Source organism: Bos mutus, chromosome 3, assembly GCF_027580195.1.
Source record: "Bos mutus isolate GX-2022 chromosome 3, NWIPB_WYAK_1.1, whole genome shotgun sequence".
NCBI lineage: Eukaryota > Metazoa > Chordata > Mammalia > Artiodactyla > Bovidae > Bos > Bos mutus.
Genome location: NC_091619.1, coordinates 57593345 through 57612689, shown reverse-complemented (window position 1 = coordinate 57612689; position 19345 = coordinate 57593345). Strand labels below are relative to the sequence as shown.

Sequence of the window (19345 nt, the reverse complement as noted above, 5' to 3'; positions counted from 1 at the left end):
TTCTTGCCTGGAGAATCCCAGGGACGGGGGAGCCTGGTGGGCTGCCGTCTATGGGGTCGTGCAGAGTCGGACACGACTGAAGCGACTTAGCAGCAGCAGCAGTTTTGTCATAGCTTTTCTTCTAAGGAGCAAGCATCTTTTAATTTCATGGCTGCAGTCACCATCCACAGTGATTTTAGAGCCCAAGAAAATAAAGGCTGTCACTGTTTCCATTGTTTCCCCATCTGTTTGCCATGAAGTGATGGGAGTAGATGCCATGATCTTAGTTTTCTAAATGTTGAGTTTTAAGTCAGCTTTTTCACTCTACTCTTTCACCTTCATCAAAAGGCTCTTCAATTCCTTTTCACTTTTTGCCATTAGGGTGGTGTCATCTGCATATCTGAGTTTATTGATATTTCTCCTGGCAATCTTTATTCCAGCTTGTGCTTCATCCAGCCTGGTATTTTGTATGATGCATGTAAGTTAAATAAGCAGGGTGATAATATACCTGCATTTCATATGATATACTCTGCCTGTAAGTTAAATAAGCAGGATGACAATTTTGTAATGGAGGAAGGTTATCTAGGATGCTCATGTAAACAACTTTTAGTCATGGGTTTCTAAAATTCCAGTTTATGGAGTTTTATGGTATATGTACAACAGTAGTGTTAGTTTACTGATGTAAAGATTACCACCATTCAAATATGCATATATCTTTAAATCATCAATTATATTTATTTCTCTGATTATAAAAGTAATAAATGTTCATATCTGGAAGATTCAGAAAATCATAAGACAAAATACGAAAATCATTCATAATCCCACCATCCAGAATCATCACTGCTGATTTATTCATACATATAGTCTTTAGTCTTCTTTCTATATGTGTATTCAACCACCTGGGTAATGACTTACCATTTATTAATGTGACTCTTTGTGCCAAAGTGATGCATTATTCAAAGAAAAACAATTTACACTTTTTTTCAATGCCTCAATGTGTACTAAACATTCTTTAAGGACTGTAAAAGTCATAAAACAAATACATTAAAATTTCAAAAGTACTTTTAGAGTAGAAGTAAACTCCCAATAATACATATGCTAAAGCATATTTAAGAACTCAAGTGTTCAGTCTAATTGAAGTCACAATGGTGATATTTTTCAAAATATTACTTAATCATTATATTTTCTGCATTGCCAAGGAGCAAGTTTTAGCATCAGTAGGATGAAAGCAATGCTGGCTTCTTAAATTTGTTCACAAGATTAACTGTTATCACACCTCCATTGATTCATGATTATCTTCCTATTGAATGTATTCTAAAGCTCCTCTAAGATAGGAAGGCCCAAGACCACTAAAATGAAATACTGATTTATGACTATTCTAATACTACTCAGCATTTGTGAAGTAAACTGTATCCACAAAGCATGTTTTTAATTACTAATCCAAAAACACTTTGCTGAGCTAGGTATAGAAGAATTCTTTCATATAGGAGGAAAATGAACACTATAAATCAACATACTAGGTTGAAAATTTGCATGGCTATGCACTACGATTTCCAGCATCACAAGTGGCTTAAGGAATGCCTCAATGGAGCATGGACTCCCACTGGTGGCCACAATGTCACAGCCTTGAAGTCAGCTTCCTCTTGACTGTACCAGTAATTCTGCCATATGGATTGTCTAATGGTAACAAGACCTGTAGAAAAACCACAGGGCAACTTCAGAGACACTGAAGACAGATGAGGTAATTTTCCAGAAAATTAAAGAGTTTTTCAAAAATGTTTAATCATCAGGATATAAATGTTTCTCAGATGCATTACATATCCCTGCTTTTTAAACAGAGTGTAGTGAACACAATTTGGCCTTTGCTTGATGACTCTCTTTGAACATCAATCATTGTCCAATGCTATAATACTGTCATGCCCTCAGGAACATTTGAGGTCCTCAGGACTCTTAGCCTGATACTAACTGGCTCCAGACAGCTCTGCATTTGCAGTTCTTCTGTCCTCCACTCTATCATTAGTCACTTCTCTGCTGTCTTCTTTGTGTCCCCACTCCCTGCTTCTCATATGTTGCCCTCACTTTGTAGGCACTTGCTGAGTAAGGGCCCAAGAGTGACCAGCCATCCTCAAGGTGCAAACACAGACATAGGGACAGTTTGTTCACCCCTTTGGGTGCCTTTACACAGAGCCTGACCCAAAGGATCTCAGGCCTTCCTGCCTGCAGGTCTCCAGGGGAAGTTTTGAGTCTACTTCTTAGAGCAAAAGACACAGTGGCCTCGGTCTACCAGAACACCATCGAGCTAGGATCACTGCAGGCCTGGGGTATCAGGAGCCTTGGGAGACCCTCTTCCTTTTGTTGGGGTTCCTGAGCTAAGCACTGCTCTAGCCATGAGCCTGAGCCTTTCTCTGTTTGGGGCCCATTGGTTTCATTTTTGCTGAACATGTCCCTTTTCTTCCCTTTAGAAAGTAAGCTGTCAAAAAAGTCTTTACATCCAAATTAACAGTGGCATTCTGGGATTCTACATCCTCTCCATCCTCTGAAGTAAACAATGCTGCCTCTCCTTCCAGCTGAATGAACAGTGACTGTCCTCTGCAACTCGGGGCCCTATTTCAGCCACACCAGGCACCTCAGCATGACCTTACTTACCCAGCGCTGCTCCCCAGCCTCCCTCACAGCTGTCGTAGTACAGAGCGTGATGGAGCATAACGTACAGAACAGAAACAGGGTACCTGGCCAGACGGCTGTGACTGATAAGGCTCCTGGGGCAGCAGACCCAGAAGGTAGGACCTTCTGGACACCCTTCACTGACCTTTTTCCATCAAAAGATGATTCTCTGGCTGCGCAGCCATGGTAATAGAGGGTCCCTTCCTATCTCACTTCCCCAACAACACTAGAAGCAGCCAACAGAATGGTGTTTTTTTAGCACACTGGAAGCCCATGGGAAGATGGATCAGAGAAGTCCTGCCAGTATGAGAGTGATCCAAGTGGGGAGGGACAGTTCTGATCTCCCAGGACTGAGCACAGCAAGCTTATCTGTTGGGACTTCAGGCTGGTTAATGAGACACACTAACTTGGCTGAACCTTCTACCATGGCTAAAAGCAAGTCATGGTTAAGTGTTTTTTCTAAGGCCGGGTTTCCTTTTAAAAACTGAACTTCCTCGTCTTGCCTGCTGTAATTGCAGTTAGAAACACAAATATCTTTCATTTTGTGTGTGTTTATTGCATGCTATTCAAACTGACTATCTAAAAGTTAGGGATGATAGAAGAAAATAAAAATATAATCTTCTTCCTTTCTTCTGTGACCTTCTGTGGCACCTTTTGGAGAAGTGGATTTCAGGGCTGTTTCTTTGGGCATACTCTGTTCTTTCTTTGTCTTTTACTCTATGCAACTTTCAAGCCTCCTCTATAAGCTTTCATCCACTTCTAGGGCATTCCAGCCTCAGATATTGAAAGGCCAGCGTCTAAGTGGGCTCTAAACAGTTGCAACTATAAATATCCCAACAGCAACAGCTATTAAAAGTTGTGGCAGTTGTACCACCCCAAGTTTACAAAGAGGGTTAAAAAGTGGGCAAGGCAGGGGAAATGTGCTATAAATATTTTAAAAGTTCTCTTACCTCTTCCTTGTTGATCAGTCCCATTTTGGACATGTCTATGTTAAAGTAGTGAATGTTCGGCAGACTGATTTCCATATCTTCTATCTGGAATCCACAATAATACGTATCACGTTGGAAAACTGGGAATCTGTCTCTATCACTACTCACCCCCAACCTCCAACTAGCTCATTACTCAGATTCCACCTCTGTCTCCGGGCACCCTCTGGTGTTCCTCTACTGCTCGATGCTGTTCTCTCTCGCTAGTGCTATTATTAAATGATGGACTCGTTCCTCCCTCTGTGTATGAAATCCATTTCTCAGAAAAGTAAAATCTCCTGGGGTCAGACACCTGGGAGATATTCAGCATCCAGCTGGCCTCCAGGTGTCAGCCCGTCAACCTCCTCAGTTCCCGCTCAGTCAACACCCTCCTCTCCAGGCCTGTCCTCAACATTTGCAGGCCCTGGAGGGAGCATCTGGAGGTCCCCACACCAGATATTTTGCACTTCCTAGGTGGCGCTAGTGGTAAAGAACCCACAAGCCAATGCAGGAGATGCAGGGGACATGGGTTCAATCCCTGTTGGGAAGATCCCTTGGAGGAGGAAATGACAACACACTCCAGTATTCTTGCCTGGAGAATCCCATGGATAGAGGATCCTGGTGGGCTATGGTCCGTAAGGTTGTAAAGAGTTGGACACAACTGAAGTGACTTAGCACACACTCATACCACATGTTTAAAGATTTAAAGTTATGAATCAAGCTAATATACAGAGATAGAAGTATGTTCTATCTCTGTAACTTAACAGATCATCCTTCACAACTATCTGGAAGGCCAGGACCAAATTTTAAATCTTCTGACTCCTTGCAGCATTGGGCCAGGACCTGGTAGCATGAGAAGAGCCAGCCCCTAACACCTGGCCCACCCTATCCTCTCTCTTGGACTCATGTGGGTGGATATTCCAGCTTGCATGTGAAGTTGCCTGATGGCAAACATCCCAGAGAATAGTCTAGAAGGGGAAGCATGGGCTCCTGAAGTGTTCACTCCCTTGAAGTGCCTCTTCTAGTAGAGAGAAGCATAGCTAGAAGATGGCCTGAGGGGGCCTCAGGGCCATGGTGGGCGTCCCTCTTGCCCAGATCTAAGGACAGCACTATCCTCTCCATCCCATCATGGCCATGGTTCATGACCTCCTTTCCAGCTTTCTGCAACAACCTCCCAATAGGTCTCCTTGTCTATGGCCCATCATCCTTTTAATCTATCACACATCTTTCAGAGTGGTCTTTCTAGAGTGCAAAGCTGGTAGCATGGCACCTTGCTTAGACCCCTTGGTGGCTCCTAAGATTTTTTCAGGATGAAATATAGACTCTACAAAGACCACAAAGCCCTCCAGACCTGCTTCCCACCTCATCTCTAGGCACATGGAAGGGCTTTCACTCCTGGAGCTCCACGTGTGGCAGACCTTCAACAATAAATGCCTGTTCCATGCTGCCTCCCGTTGTCCATACCTACCCCTCCCTCACCCCTGAGTATGAACCCAGAAAACCCCTACTTGTCCCTTAAAGCTCAACTCAAATACCTCTCCTTCCAGAGAGCCTGACAGGCACTTCCCATATACTTGAGTTATGTGCCATCTTCTGAATTTCCATAACATTCTATTGTTTATTTAATTGTTAGCTTACTTATTTTCTTCTTTCACTGAATGATGAACTCATTGAGGGTAGAGTCTATGGGACTCCATGTCTAATTTATCCCTGATTTTCTCATGTGCTGATAGAGACATAGTAACATTCAATAATATCAAATGGACGGATGGATGCAATCTCTCTGCTTCTATCCTTCATTCTCTGGCTCTCCTGAAACATAGACCCTTGGGATAATTACCCCTCCTTCAGGCCATTCGAGTGTCCTAAATATGAGACTCAAATTGTAGCAGATTGAAGAGACTCAGAATCTTCAAGAAAACTAAAGAACTACAGCAGTGGCCTGTGTTTTCAGGTTGCACAGATTTTTCCACTTTTTTTCTCTTTTCTCACTTGCTATAACAAGCTTTTGAGCAACAACAGATGTCATTTTTCATGTGTCTTCCACTTTCTTATTTTAACTCTCAGCTCTTTCTCAGAGCTAACAGGAGACACAGAAAGTTCTCTCAGTCTTCAGAATGGCAAGTGACAAAACGTACCTCAGGAAGCTGGCTCAGGGAGAGCACCTGGATGTCATAGAGGGTCTTCTGGACTGAGGGCGAGTACTCGCCTTTGTCATAGGGTCCAGCGAACTTCTTCAGGACAATGCCCCTGACAGCCTCCCTAGAACACAGAAAGGAGAACTGAGAGCTCCCACAGGGTGGTCTTTGGGAATTCACTGCGAAACTAAGATGTGGAGACCTCTCTGTCCCCTCCTCCCAAAACAATTTTATTGCTGGCTTCAGAGAGGATTATAGGGACTTCCCAGGTGGGGCTAGTGGTAAAGAATGCTCCTGCCAATGCAAGAGACCTAAGAAATGCGGGTTCAATCCCTGGGTTGGGAAGATCCTCTGGAGGAAGGCATGGCAACCCACTCCAGTATTCTCACTTAGAAAATCCCATGGAGAGAGGAGCCAGGTGGACTACAGTCCACTGGAGCGCAAAAAGTCAAACACTACAGAGTGACTTAGCACAGCACAGGAATATATTATAATGCCAAAAAGAAAAAAAAGAAAAAAAAAACCCTAACTTCTAATTTCTTTACACACACACACACACACACACACACACACACACACACACACCAGTCAACAGACATATTGAGCATAACTAGGCTATCTTCATAATCTGGCACCAGGGCTCAGTGGGCATTCCAGGCTAAGTTTCCCTCCGTGCTTGAAGAATTCATGAAGAAGACTTCCTCATATTCTAACCTTTGTACTGCTTGGCTTGGCTGGTTGCTTGAATTGCTGCATTTCTCAGGGGTTTTACCATGCCAGGCTGTAGGCTAAGTGTTTCATGTGATTACTTCATTAAATTTTCTCAATGTACCTGAGGCAGTTCCTATTATTATTGTCCCCAATTTGGAAGGAATATGAGCTTAAAAATTAAATGATCTACTCTCAGTCCTTCTCCTCAGTGGGAGGCCCAACTGGTACCCTGACTATCTCAATTTCATACTCATTTCAACATAAATACATCAGACTGCTGCCCATGGGTAACACTTGAAAAAACAAGGAAAAAAAAAAAAGACTGAGGTGAGGTTCTCTTCAAGCATTTCCAACCTAGCATATAATAAAAGGAGCAGAGCAACACTCTGCCCGTGGGAGGAAGCTACCGGAGGCAGATTCTAGCTCATAACAGGGTACAAGTTTCTAACAATTAGAACTTTGACAAAGGAATGAGATACCTGGTCAAAAGCAAACTGGGAATTCAGAGGCCTAATCACTCCTTGTCTAGGATGTTAAAATAAAAGCCATACCTTTACAATGTTAAAGAACTTATCATTTAGAAAATGCTTCTGTAACTGTCATCTCGTTTTGAGTTTGGCCTATGGTGGCCAATTTGACTGGGACCAAGAGGTTTCCTAGGACATGGGACCTTCAGTGTTAAAATCAGGAAAGCCCTTGATAGACTGGGACGAGTTTGGTCAGCCTGGTTTAGCTCTCCCTGCACCTGCTATGAAGTGACAAGGCCACTATCCTCATTTGATCCAGCGATTCTGGAAGTGTGGCCTCTGCTCCAGCAGCATGGGCAACACCTGGGAGTTTGTTAGCAAATGCAAGTTCTCGGGCCCCATTCCAGGCCACAGAATCAGAACCTCTGGGGATGGGCTCAGTGAGCTACAGTGTAACAAACCCTCCAAGTGGTTCTCATACCCAATCATGTTTGTGTACTACTGATGTAGTCAGTTAGGAAAGAGAGCATCAGAGAAATCAGGCAGTCCACTTAAGGCTGTTATAGCTAAGAGCACCTAAGATTCAAGTGCAGGTTTACTAACTCAGAGTAAGACCAGTGTTCTTTCTGTTATCCATCAGAAGGGATTTCTTACACTGGGGAGGCTGAACTAAATGGCCTCCAAGTTTCTCTTTCAGATTGAAGACTCCTAGGCCCCTGGAAAAGAGGGTGGACACTACCTGTGCCAGTGCCAAACCCTAGCCCTTCTTCGTACCAGGTGGCCTCAAAGTCCACATCTCTGCCCTGGTGGTAGCGCCATTTGCAGTACACTTGGGTAGCAAAGCACCGGTCCTTCACCTCAGGGAGGGTGGTGAACTGATCCTTGAGGAATCCTTCAAATCCAGACTGCGTTGTTTTCAGGACCTTGAGGTCTTTGATTCCAGAATGAATGACTGGAGGTCCTGTTTTAAGTCAAAAGGTAAGAGGGGATGAAGTCATAAAGGAAACAGTGCCTTCTTGCTGCCTAGCCCTGAGGATTCTGGGGTCAGTAAAACATGGCACCCCGTGTCTGTACAGAGAGCAACACCACTCCCTGAGTGTTCTGTCTCTTGGTCCCCTCTGAAGTCCATGTGATGAAGATGGTGTGCCTTTGCCCCATCTGAATTCCACAACTCCCTGCCTTCCCATGCCCTAAGAGAACTGAAGGGCAGAGACTGAACCTCCATGCTGTGTTGCAGCCCACAGGAACCTTTTTCTTAGGTACTTGCAGGTGTGTCTTCTAGGCCAAATTACCTTCCACATTTTGAGCTCCATCTCCCTCAGCAGGCAGTCATGCTGGAAAGAGTTCATAAACTCCTCAAAAGCAGCTCTTCTGTCCAGCACCGTGATGCCTTCAATTGGGGGTGGTTCTCATATGGGTTCTCTGTACTGCCAAATGGCTCCAGACCCCTCAGACCCCACCAGACCCCTCAGTTCCCTGTGGTTATGAACTCAGCAAACCCAGAAAATTTTATGAATGGGTAGCAGCATGGGCCCGAATGAGCCTAAATGGAGACTGGGAAGATGAGACCAGTGATCCATAAGTTATAGATTGCATACATGGACACCCATAAAGGTTTTTAGCTTTTGGCTGAACTGAGAAGGGGCAAAGTTGGTTTGTGGGGACCTGGGGGAGAGAGGGCAGAGTTGAAAATATTGGAGGAGATGATATGTCTCTCTGGAAGTCCCTGACATCACCTCATGAGGTGCATTGGAAAGGTGGTAGGGAGAGAGGCAAAAATCTGAAAACCTCGTTTGCTTGTGCCGGGTAGTTCTAGCTCAGGGCCCAGGTGACAGGCAGGGTACTGAGTTGGTGAGGGGAAGAGTCTTTCTTTTTCCCTGTGGAATGCACTGAAGCTCCAGCAATTTGGTGTAGCCTGAAGAGCACATGGCACCAGCTAACACACTGGGAAGCCCAGGACACAGTGTCTGTGGAGAGCAGCTTTCTTCCCAAGGAGCAGTGGTAACTGGCACAGCAGACACTGGACAGAGCTGTGAGGCAGCAGCTGTCCTCAGTGGGTGCAGACTTCCCTCTGAGCCCCTGTGAGATAGCCCTCCCAGCTGGGAGAAGGTGGGAGAGTTGGGCTGGAGAGGAGCAACAGTTTGATAATAAGAGAACTACAAGACCAGGGAAATGCAGGAATTAACATCATCATGGCCTTATTTTGTATGTGCAGGCTGGTGAGGCCAGTATACTCAGGGAGCAATTGGATGCAAACTCCCAATAGCATAGTCAAAGCAGGATGACTAAGGTCAACCTCTTTTAGATCTTGGAATTAGTCCTGACTAATATCTATCCCTTTTGACCTATAATCTTAAGTCAAAAGCTGGAGGTATATTATCATGCATCACTATGTTGCACATGGCCCTGGCTGAAGAACAGGAATGTAATCCATGATGGTCAGTTAAAATCCTAAACAGCTCTTAATAATCCAGTGGTTTACATCATCCTATGTGATTTCAATTGCTGTGGTTAACTTGGGAACTGTGGAGTTTCACAAGTAGGTAAACAATGATATATTTTTGATATTTTCCCAACCACATGTGTGTACCTACCAGAGAGAGCAGGGGCCATGGTTAGTGGTAGATCTGCTGATTAAATATGTGCTGCTTAAATAAGCATTCTGGCCAGAGTAGTCTAGGATAATGTGGTAAGATAGAAAATGGTATTTGTTTAACATTCCCAAGTTCCCACTGGAAGCTTTATTTGAAGAAGGATCAAGAGAATACCTGGACTTAATACCTTAAGTTGGTTGACTTTATCAGATTCTCTTGATGAAAGTGAAAGAGGAGAGTGAAAAAGTTGGATTAAAGCTCAACATTCAGAAAACGAAGATCATGGCATCTGGTCCCATCATCTCACGGGAAATAGATGGGGAAACAGTGGAAACAGTGTCAGACTTTATTTTTCTGGGCTCCAAAATCACTGCAGATGGTGACTGCAGCCATGAAATTAAAAGACACTTACTCCTTGGAAGAAAAGTTATGACCAACCTAGATAGCATATTCAAAAGCAGAGACATTAATTTGTCAACAAAGGTCCATCTAGTCAAGGCTCTGTTTTTTCCAGTGGTCATGTATGGATGTGAGAGCTGGACTGTGAAGAAGGCTGAGCGCCGAAGAATTGATGCTTTTGAACTGTGGTGTTGGAGAAGACTCTTGAGAGTCCCTTGGACTGCAAGGAGATCCAACCAGTCCATTGTGAAGGAGATCAGCCCTGGGATTTCTTTGGAAGGAATGATGCTAAAGCTGAAACTCCAGTACTCTGGCCACCTCATGTGAAGAGTTGACTCATTGGAAAAGACTCTGATTCTGGGAGGGATTTGGGGGGCAGGAGGAGAAGGGGATGACAGAGGATGAGATGGCTGGATGACATCACTGACTCGATGGACGTGAGTCTGAGTGAACTCCGGGAGTTGGTGATGGACAAGGAGGCCTGGCGTGCTGCGATTCATGGGGTCATAAAGAGTCGGACATGACTGAGTGACTGAACTGAACTGAAGTGTATAAAGACACAATTCTGCAAAATCAGCATTTCAAAATGCAGTGTAGAGCTAATCCAAGTGAGTCTAGTCTCAGACCCAAGAGAATTGCAGAAGCAATCAATAAATATCCATTAAATGAATGAATGAATGAATGAATGCAATGCCATTGATTCACCTTAACAACTCAGCCTCATAACTTAGTGTCTTTTTCTTCTAGACAGTCCTCTTCTATCAGTCTCTAGCATTTCCCTTCCTGATCTGGTCCCTCTTCTCAGCTCTCAGACAGTACGGCAGGGGTAGAAGGGGAGGGCATCAGCACTGACTGAGAAGGTCCTGACTGCCAACATGCATCCTAGTCACATGGCTAGACACTAGCAGAGGTGGAATTTGAACTCACCACCCCATTATGAGATTTTGTGCTTTTCTTCCCCCCTTTTGTATCACTTCCCATCCTCAAAATGTTTCCTCCTTCTTTCAGTTCTCTCTTTCCATTTCTGTAATAAAAGAGGACTTTGCAAGAGACAAGAAAGTTGCCACCACCATTCCACAATGTGCTTTGAGGGCTTCAGTTGAAAAATACCATCCCCATTGGTTTGAAATGAAGCATCACTTTTAGAAATGATCCCTATGTGTTTTGAAAATATTTTATCATTCAAAAATTTCCTATTGAAATACCAAGACCCCTTAAAGGAGTGACTCCTTAATATTTTATAAACTGGTATCATAATTTACTTCTAATAGTAATCCCTCCTAGGAAAAAAATCCTCTAGAAATGAGACTTCAATTTGCAATCAGGAGTGGGGTTAGAACAAGTGGTGGGAACCCTGGAAGGTGGATAAAGAGAAGGCAAGAGAAACCAAAGGCAAACTCTATCCATTTCCACTTTTCCTATATAGATGGCCTTGATCACCAGTATCTCTGTGAGCCAACCAGACTTGGACCCCTCAGCTGTCCCAATCGTAAGAGGATTTCCAGATTCTGTGTTCCATACAGCTGAGTCCACAGTCTTGGGACTCTGATCCTTTGAATTCAATTCCAGTGCTCTTCATGCTTCTTCTCCCCTGTTTATGAGCAGTATTTCCCTGACAGAATTACTTAACCTCTCTCTATCTTGATTTTCTCATTTGCAGAAGATGATAATCATAACTATTTCCTAGAGGTGATCAATGTCTAATATGGTACACATAAAGGACTCAGTAAAATGGCTGCCCCATTGGAAATGCTCTACAGAAGTTACTAAGATGATTTTGCCCTAACTGACTTCAAACCCCTGCAAATACTGCCCATGTTTCACAAAGGATCACTGGGTTCTGAAAACTCCTGACATGCCTTTCCTATCCACCTCTGGCCCTGGGGTGATATTTGTTCATCTTTGGGGATGTCAGTTTGCTAGGAAACTTTGAAATGATCTACTTTCTCGCTAGAATCTGAAAATGGAGAAAGCAGTTGTATTGTCTAATGTATTCTGGCTTCAGCTTCATGCAGTATAAAACATCTTACAGTCTCCTAGACAGTTCACTACCGCCATGGTTTAAGCAGAACGCAAACCGTCTACGCTGGTATGCTCATCATTCTCTGAACAACAACAACAAAAACTTATTCTCTTTGAATGTGAAAAATAAATTCTCTTGGCACACATCAGACACCCTCGATGAAATCTGGGAGCTTATTTTATCTTTTCTGCTGGCAGTGCCTCAGCTTACTGAATGCTAGTAGGAACCTGAGCCTTTCAAATTCATGGGCCCATCAACTAAAAATATGATACTTCACACACTCTAAAAAAGATTCCAATTTAGAAGACAAGAAATAATTCAACCCCAAAGACTGTCCTTTTCTAGGTTACTTCCCATGAAACCACTTAATCAGCTCTTTTTTGCCTTTCTGCCATGTTTATGGAGTAACACAAAAGGAAGATTTCCACATTTTCCTTTGCTAGAACATAATCTTTTCCAGCTTTTAGTGTCCTCCTACACACTTAACAGATTGTGGTTTATCTGTCAGAGAAGCATACATCTTACCCCTTCAGGTCTCTAAAGGAAAGAAACTCACTGCAAATTAATAGAAAATAAGCCCGATTCCTTACCTACGCATCAGGTGTCACAAAGCACAAAGCTTTACTGAGCCAAGAAAAAAAAAAAAAAAAATCCTGTCATGAAAAGGATAATTGCTTCCACGTTTAACACCTCCAAAAAGGACACAAATAGCTAAACGGGGGCTATTTTAAAACTATATTAAGTAATTCTAGTAGAAAACCTCAAACCTGTAAAGTGCTAGAACAAGTGAAGATCAATTAAATATCATTTGCCTCTGAGAGTCCATTTAGCTCATGGAAGGAAGGTGAAAGCTCTCTGTGTGCAATTCTGGATGAGGAGAGATGACGTCACCCCATGGAAGGACATTAACTGGGCTTTCGTACAGCAAAGTGATCCTCAAGACGATTTGTAAAAGATACTGTGCTTGCCAAGAAATTTTCATTTGAAATAACTGATGAGTGCCTTAGTCTTGACATCAGAATGACACAAGCAAACTTCTTGGCAGTGGCCCTCTCTGTCTTGAGTCTCCTATTTTCCTCTCTTCTCGTCCATCTGTCCTGCTTGACACCTCTTAAATCTCTTCTTCTGGACTTCAGTTTCATCTCCCCACTTCCTTAAAACCACCTTCCTACCCCCGCTAGTCCCCATGTCAATAGATTTTTTTCACCACTAGAAGATAGTATCTCTTATTTGAAATATCTTCTTTATATTTCATTCCTTGATTTGGTTACGCTTTAGCTGCATTTTTATAATTAGTGTCAGATTGGGAGAAATTTGATGCTTAAAGAATTATGTATTACAATTCGAATAGCGTGTGTGTGTGTGTGTATGTTGGCAGGGTGTTCTGCTTATTTCAACTAGCTTAAATTAGTGACTTAACCATCCTAGTGACTTCAAGGCTTGTCTAAGCTTGCAGTTCACAGAGACTCATTAGAGAAAGAGTTCGGAAGATTGAGGCTCCATATAAAGCCTACACCACAGCCTGCGCCACACATGTAGAGCCTCGCTCTCCTCTCAGAGCTGAGGAAGTCATAAACATAGCACCCACCCTCATCCCTTTGGTGAAAAAATTTCTCTCTCTTCCAGAGTCCCCCATGGAACTAGCAGACTCTGAAACAGCTAGAAGTACACTTCATGATGTAACTTTAAAAGGTACGGTAGGAAACGATAGAGTGGTCGGAGTTTTACAGCAATTCTCAGGGCCTAAAATGGGTTCCTCAGATTCAGTGTGCTTTCTCTAAATGTTTGTTCAATCAATAAAAATGAATCCACTCCACTAGGAGAAACCCAGTTACATATCCTGCTGGGGAAAGTTGTAGGTTGAATGTGTGATTAAGTATATGTGTTCGAGAGGGCAGAATTCTCACGACTCTAGCCAGCCCCCCACTGAAAGTCTTATTTAGAGGGTTGTAACTTTCATGTATTGGAGAAGGAAATGGCAATCCACTCCAGTGTTCTTGCCTGGAGAATCCCAGGGATGGGGGAGCCTGGTGGGCTGCAGTCCATGGGGTCGCACAGAGTTGGACACGACTGAAGCGACTTAGCAGCAGCAGCAGCAACAATAGCCTTTGGGTTTCCCTGCTGGTGCAGTGACAAAGAATCTGCCTGTCATTGACAGTGCCTGTCATTCTGTATTACAGAAAATGTGAGTTTGATCCCTGGGTTGGGAAGATCCCTGGAGAAGGAAATGGCAACCCATTCCAGTATTCTTGCCTGGAAAATCCCACGGACAGAGAAGCCTGGCAGGCTATAGTCTATAGGGTCACAAAAGATTCAGACATGACTTAGCAACTAAATAACAAAAAACAGTAAATAAATAAATTCCTGGAGTGGCCTTTAGCATGTGAACTGGAATGTGTGTGTGTGTCAGATAATAATTATTTTCTTCAGTTAAGCCTATGTAAGGGCATGTCTTATGACAATGATTGTACACTGAATCACCTCATGATATCTGTGGGTTTAGCTCTTGGAAAATAAGCAAATTAAGAATTAAACTTTGCTACCAAAAATCCAAAGAGGGACAGAGTACAAATATCATCTTCAAATAGACAATGCAGGAAGATACGCACATTCAGGGACTTGTGCACACACATACTGCACACACTCAGGCAGCAGATGCCTCCTCCCTTCAGATCCCTGCCAGCCCCACATGCTATGGGCGGGGGCGCAGGGTTTACTGGGCTCTAGACAGTCAAGCTGGAGCTCTGGGAACATCGCCACAGTGATCGCAACACCCTGAAGTTTTCTGCAGAAAGAAAAAGCATTGGGCCTGATTCTGTTGATAAGTTTTCCCACCCTGCAGCAGCCAGGTGACTAGCATGCAAGCTGATGATAGCTCCTGGTAATTCCTGGAAAGAACAGGGTGTGAAACCTGTCTTCTTTCTTTGATCAGCTGAGCCCTATATTTGGCCACTCCACTTCCACCTCCAGGGCTCTGCTAAATATTCTTGCAGAGGGAGGTCACCAATGTCTAAGTGCCAAACTGCACAATCTCTTCAGCCTCCTTTCAAGCCAAATTTTTTAACCTTCCTGCAGCAGAGATCATGGGCAGCTTCTCTCCTTCCTGGGTCCTTGGCTAGACTACATTCCCCAGCCTTCAGGTGTGGTTGTGTAATTGGGTTCTCTTCGTGTGATGTGCTCTGTGCGACTTTCAGGCTTGGTGCTATGCTTGAGTGGTTTTGTCCCTCCGTTTCCTTCTCCAAGCTCTTTGCTTCCACTTGTCTGGTATGGGATCCACTCTCAAGGTGACCCAGAAAGGAAAGGATTAAAATGTCTGGTTGCATCAACCTGGGTTCCTGAATAAATTCCTGGAGCAGAGCATCCTCCCAACACACTCACATACACAGTGAACTTGACTTTTACACATAGCAGTAAACTTTGTGTAGGAAGCCCCTGCATATAAGCTTACTTGTTATGCATTCTGCTACCCCAATAACTATCCCTCATTTCTTGAAATGTCCTTTTCCTTTTGCTTCCATAATACCGTTGTCTCCAAGTTTCCTCCTGTCTCTCTGACCATTCTTCTGTCTCAGTCTTTAAGCTTTTAACTCTTGAACTGGGGAATTTCCCATGGCCTGTTCATCTTTCCTCTTCTCACTTTATATGTTTTTCTGGATTAGTCCTTCTTCCCATGGCTTCACCAACTATCAGTCTCCACATCTTTTCCTTATTTCCAAACGCACCAGCTTCCTCTGGAAACTTCCTCATTATATGTATTATTCTTAGTCAACACTCCCGGGCTCCTGACTTTAGGGTAACTTTAACCCCTCCTTTTCTCTACCCTTGCATCCCTATGCAATTACACAGACCTATTAAGCACACTTCAAAAATGCCTCACATAATGTCCCTCCCCAGCTTATGCAGTCCCTCCGTCTCTGCCTCTACTGCCCGAGGTCAGCCTACATCATTACTTCATCTCTGCAGCAAGTCTCCAAATGTTTCCCTGTGGCCTATTTCTCTAGCCAGTTCACCATAATCTTGGTCAGAATTACCCAAATGTACACATACATACAAAAAGACCTTCCCTGGATCTCTATAATCATTCAAAATAATAATAATAACAGCTTTCTTTCAAGGAGTGCTTCTTATATGTTAGGGACTATGCTAAATGCTTTCAATTAACATTTATTTCCTTTAATTATCTGGATAATTGCTAAGGTAGACATTTATCCTCATCTTACAAATTAAAAAACACTGAAGTAGTGTATTTAATGTGCTAACAGTCACGAAGTTATTAAGTGGTGGTGGTTTAGTCACTAAGTCGTGTCTGACTTTTGTGACTGCCTGCTAGGTTCCTTTGTCCATGGGATTTCCCAAGCAAGAATACTGGAGTGGGTTGCCAATTCCCTTCTCCAGGGGATCTTGGCAACCCAGGGACTGAAACCAGGTCTCCTGCATTGCAGGCAGATTTATCATCTGAACCACCAGGGAAGCCCATTAAGTAGTGGAGCTCAAGTTCAAAAACACTTCAGTTTTCATAGAATAAAAGTAGGAAATCTAGTAGGGAGAAAAAAATACAAAAGTAATAAATGCTAGTAGGGAGATTAAAAGACAAAAGTAATGAATTAATTCATATCCACAATAAGAAGTTAAGGGATACACAAAATATTTAGATTAGAAAATAATATCAAAAACAGTAATCATGAGGGGAGGAGAATACAAATGCAAAGTATCTATCTATCTATATAGATAGATAGATTGCTATGCAAAAACCTCATGGTAACCACAAAACAAAAATCTATAATAGATATTCACACAGAAAAAGAAAAAGAAATCCAAACTTAATACTAAAGATAGTCATCAAATCACAAAAGAAGAGAACAAAAGAAGTAAAGGGGAAAAACACCTACAAAACAAACCCAAAACAATTGATAAAATGACAATAGGAACAAGCTACTGCTGCTATTGTTTAGTCGCTCAGTCGTGTCTGACTCTTTGTGACCCCATGGACGGTAGCCCACTAGGCTCCGCTGTCTATGGGATATTCCAGGCAAGAATACTGGAGTGGGTTGTCATTTCCTTCCCCAGGAGATCTTCCTGACCCAGAGATCAAACCCACATCTCCTGCTTGGCAGATAAATTCTTTACCACTGAGCCACCTGGGAAACCAATGGGAACATATATACCAATAATTGCTTAAACATAAATGGACTAAATGATCCAACCAAAGGATATAGACTGGCTGAATGGGTAAAGAAACAGCTTCCATATGTGCTGCCTACAAAAGACTCACTTCATATCTAGAGATATACACAGACTGAAAGCGAGGGGATTAGTAAACTGTATTTCATGAAAATGGAAATCAAAAGAAAGCTAGAGGGAATTCCTTGGTGGTCCAGTGGTTAAGAATCCTCCTGACAGCACAGGGGATATGGGTTCAATCCCTGGTCTGGAAAGATGCCACATGCCTTAGTGGGAAAACTAAGCCCATGCACAACTGCCAAGCCAGTGCTCCAGAGCCAGTGTGCCACAACTACTGAAGCACGTGTACCCAGAGCCCGTGCTCTTAAACAAGAGAAACTATCACAATGAGAACTCACTCACTGCACGCACTAAATGAACTCACACACTACAAGAGTGGCCCCCACTCACCACAACTAGAGAAATCCTGTGTATAGTGATGAAGACCCAGCACAGCCAATAAATAAATACAATTTTTAAAAGAGAAAGCTGGAGTAGCCATACTTATATCAGACAAAATAGACTTTAAAATAAAGGCTGTGAGAAAAGATAAGAATTTACAATGGAGAAAAGATAGTCTCTTCAATAAGTGGTGCTGGGAAAACAGGACAGCTATATGTAAATGATTGAAGATAGAACATTCTCTAATATCATATACAAAAAAATAGTCTCAAAATGGATTAAAGACCTAAATGTAAGACCAGATACTATAAAACTCCTAGAGGAAAACATTGGCAGAACACTGAAATAAACTGCAGGAAAATTTTTTTTATATTTATCCCCTGCTGCTGCTGCTAAGTCACTTCAGTTGTGTCCGACTCTGTGCAACCCCAGAGACGGCAGCCCACCAGGCTCCCCCATCCCTGGGATTCTCCAGGCAAGAACACTGGAGTGGGTTGCCATTTCCTTCTCCAATGCATGAAAATGAAAAGTCAAAGTGAAGTTGCTCAGTCGTGTCCAACCCTCAGCGACCCCATGGACACCCCAGGAGCCCACTAGGCTCCTCCATCCATGGGATTTTCCAGGCAAGAGTACATCTCCTAGAGTAATACAAATAGAAAAATAAACAAATAGGGCCAAATTAAACTTAAAAACTTTTGCACAGCAAATAAACCCATAAAAAAAGTGAATAGACAACCTATGGACTGGGAGACGTCAAGGGATTAATTTCCAAAATATATAAATAACTCATACAGCTTAATATAAAAAAGCAAACAATGCAATCAGGAAATGGTCAGAAGACCTAAAGAGAAATTTCTCAGAAAAAGACATACAGACGGCCAATAGGCACATGAAAAATGCACAATATTGCTAATTTGGGGCTTCCCTGGTGGCTCAGACAGTAAAGAATCTGCCTGCAAAGCAGGAGACCCGGTTTCAATCCCTGGGTTGTGAAGATCCCCTGGAGAAGGGAATGGCAACCCATTCCAGTTTTTTTGCCTGGAGAATTCCATAGACAGAGGAGCCTGGCAGGCTACAATTCATGGGGTTGCACAGACTTGGACATGACTGTTCATGCACATATACACACATTGCTAATTTTAGAAAAATACAAAACTACAATGAAGTATCACTCTCAGATCAGAATGGCCATTATTTAAAAAGTCTACTGATAATAAATGCCAGAGAGACTGTGGAGAGAAAGGAATTAATCATATGATCCTGCTATCCCACTCCTGGGCATATATCCAAAGGAAATTCTAATTTGAAAAGATACAGGCATTCCAACATTTATAGCAGCACTGTTTACAATAGTCAAGACATGGAACGGTTTCCCTGGTGGCTCAGTGGTTAAAAAAAAATCCTGCCAGTGCAGAAGATTCAGATTCACTCTCTGGGTCAGGAAGATCCCCTGAGAAGGAAAAAGGAGACCTGCGAATCCCGTGTACAGAGGAGCCTAGTGGGCTGTAGTCCATGGGGTCACAAATGAGTTGGACACGACTTAGCGACCAAACAACAACAACAACAAAAATAGCAACAAGACATAGAAGCAACCTAAATACCCATAGGCAGATGAATGGATAAAGAATATTTATTACTCAGTTATAATAAAGAATGAAATAATGCCATTTGCAGCAACATGGATGAATCTAGAGATTATCATATTGAGTGAAGTAAATCAGACAAAGACAAATATATGATATCACTTACAAGTGGAATCTAAAAAAAAGATACAAATGAATTT

The 19345-nt window shown here is 42.8% G+C and overlaps 1 protein-coding gene across 1 annotated transcript in view; it reads right to left on the bottom strand.

The window, feature by feature from the left end:
* Positions 1 to 1597: 1597 nt before the first annotated feature.
* Positions 1598 to 19345, bottom strand: part of LOC102267915 (uricase) — a 34954-nt gene continuing 17206 nt past the window's right edge. The window contains exons 5-8 of the mRNA XM_005887418.2: positions 7699 to 7885; positions 5747 to 5870; positions 3594 to 3677; positions 1598 to 1672 (exon numbers count right to left, since the gene is read on the bottom strand). Coding sequence (XP_005887480.2) covers positions 1598 to 1672; positions 3594 to 3677; positions 5747 to 5870; positions 7699 to 7885 — 470 coding nt within the window. The remainder of the gene's footprint in view (positions 1673 to 3593; positions 3678 to 5746; positions 5871 to 7698; positions 7886 to 19345) is intronic.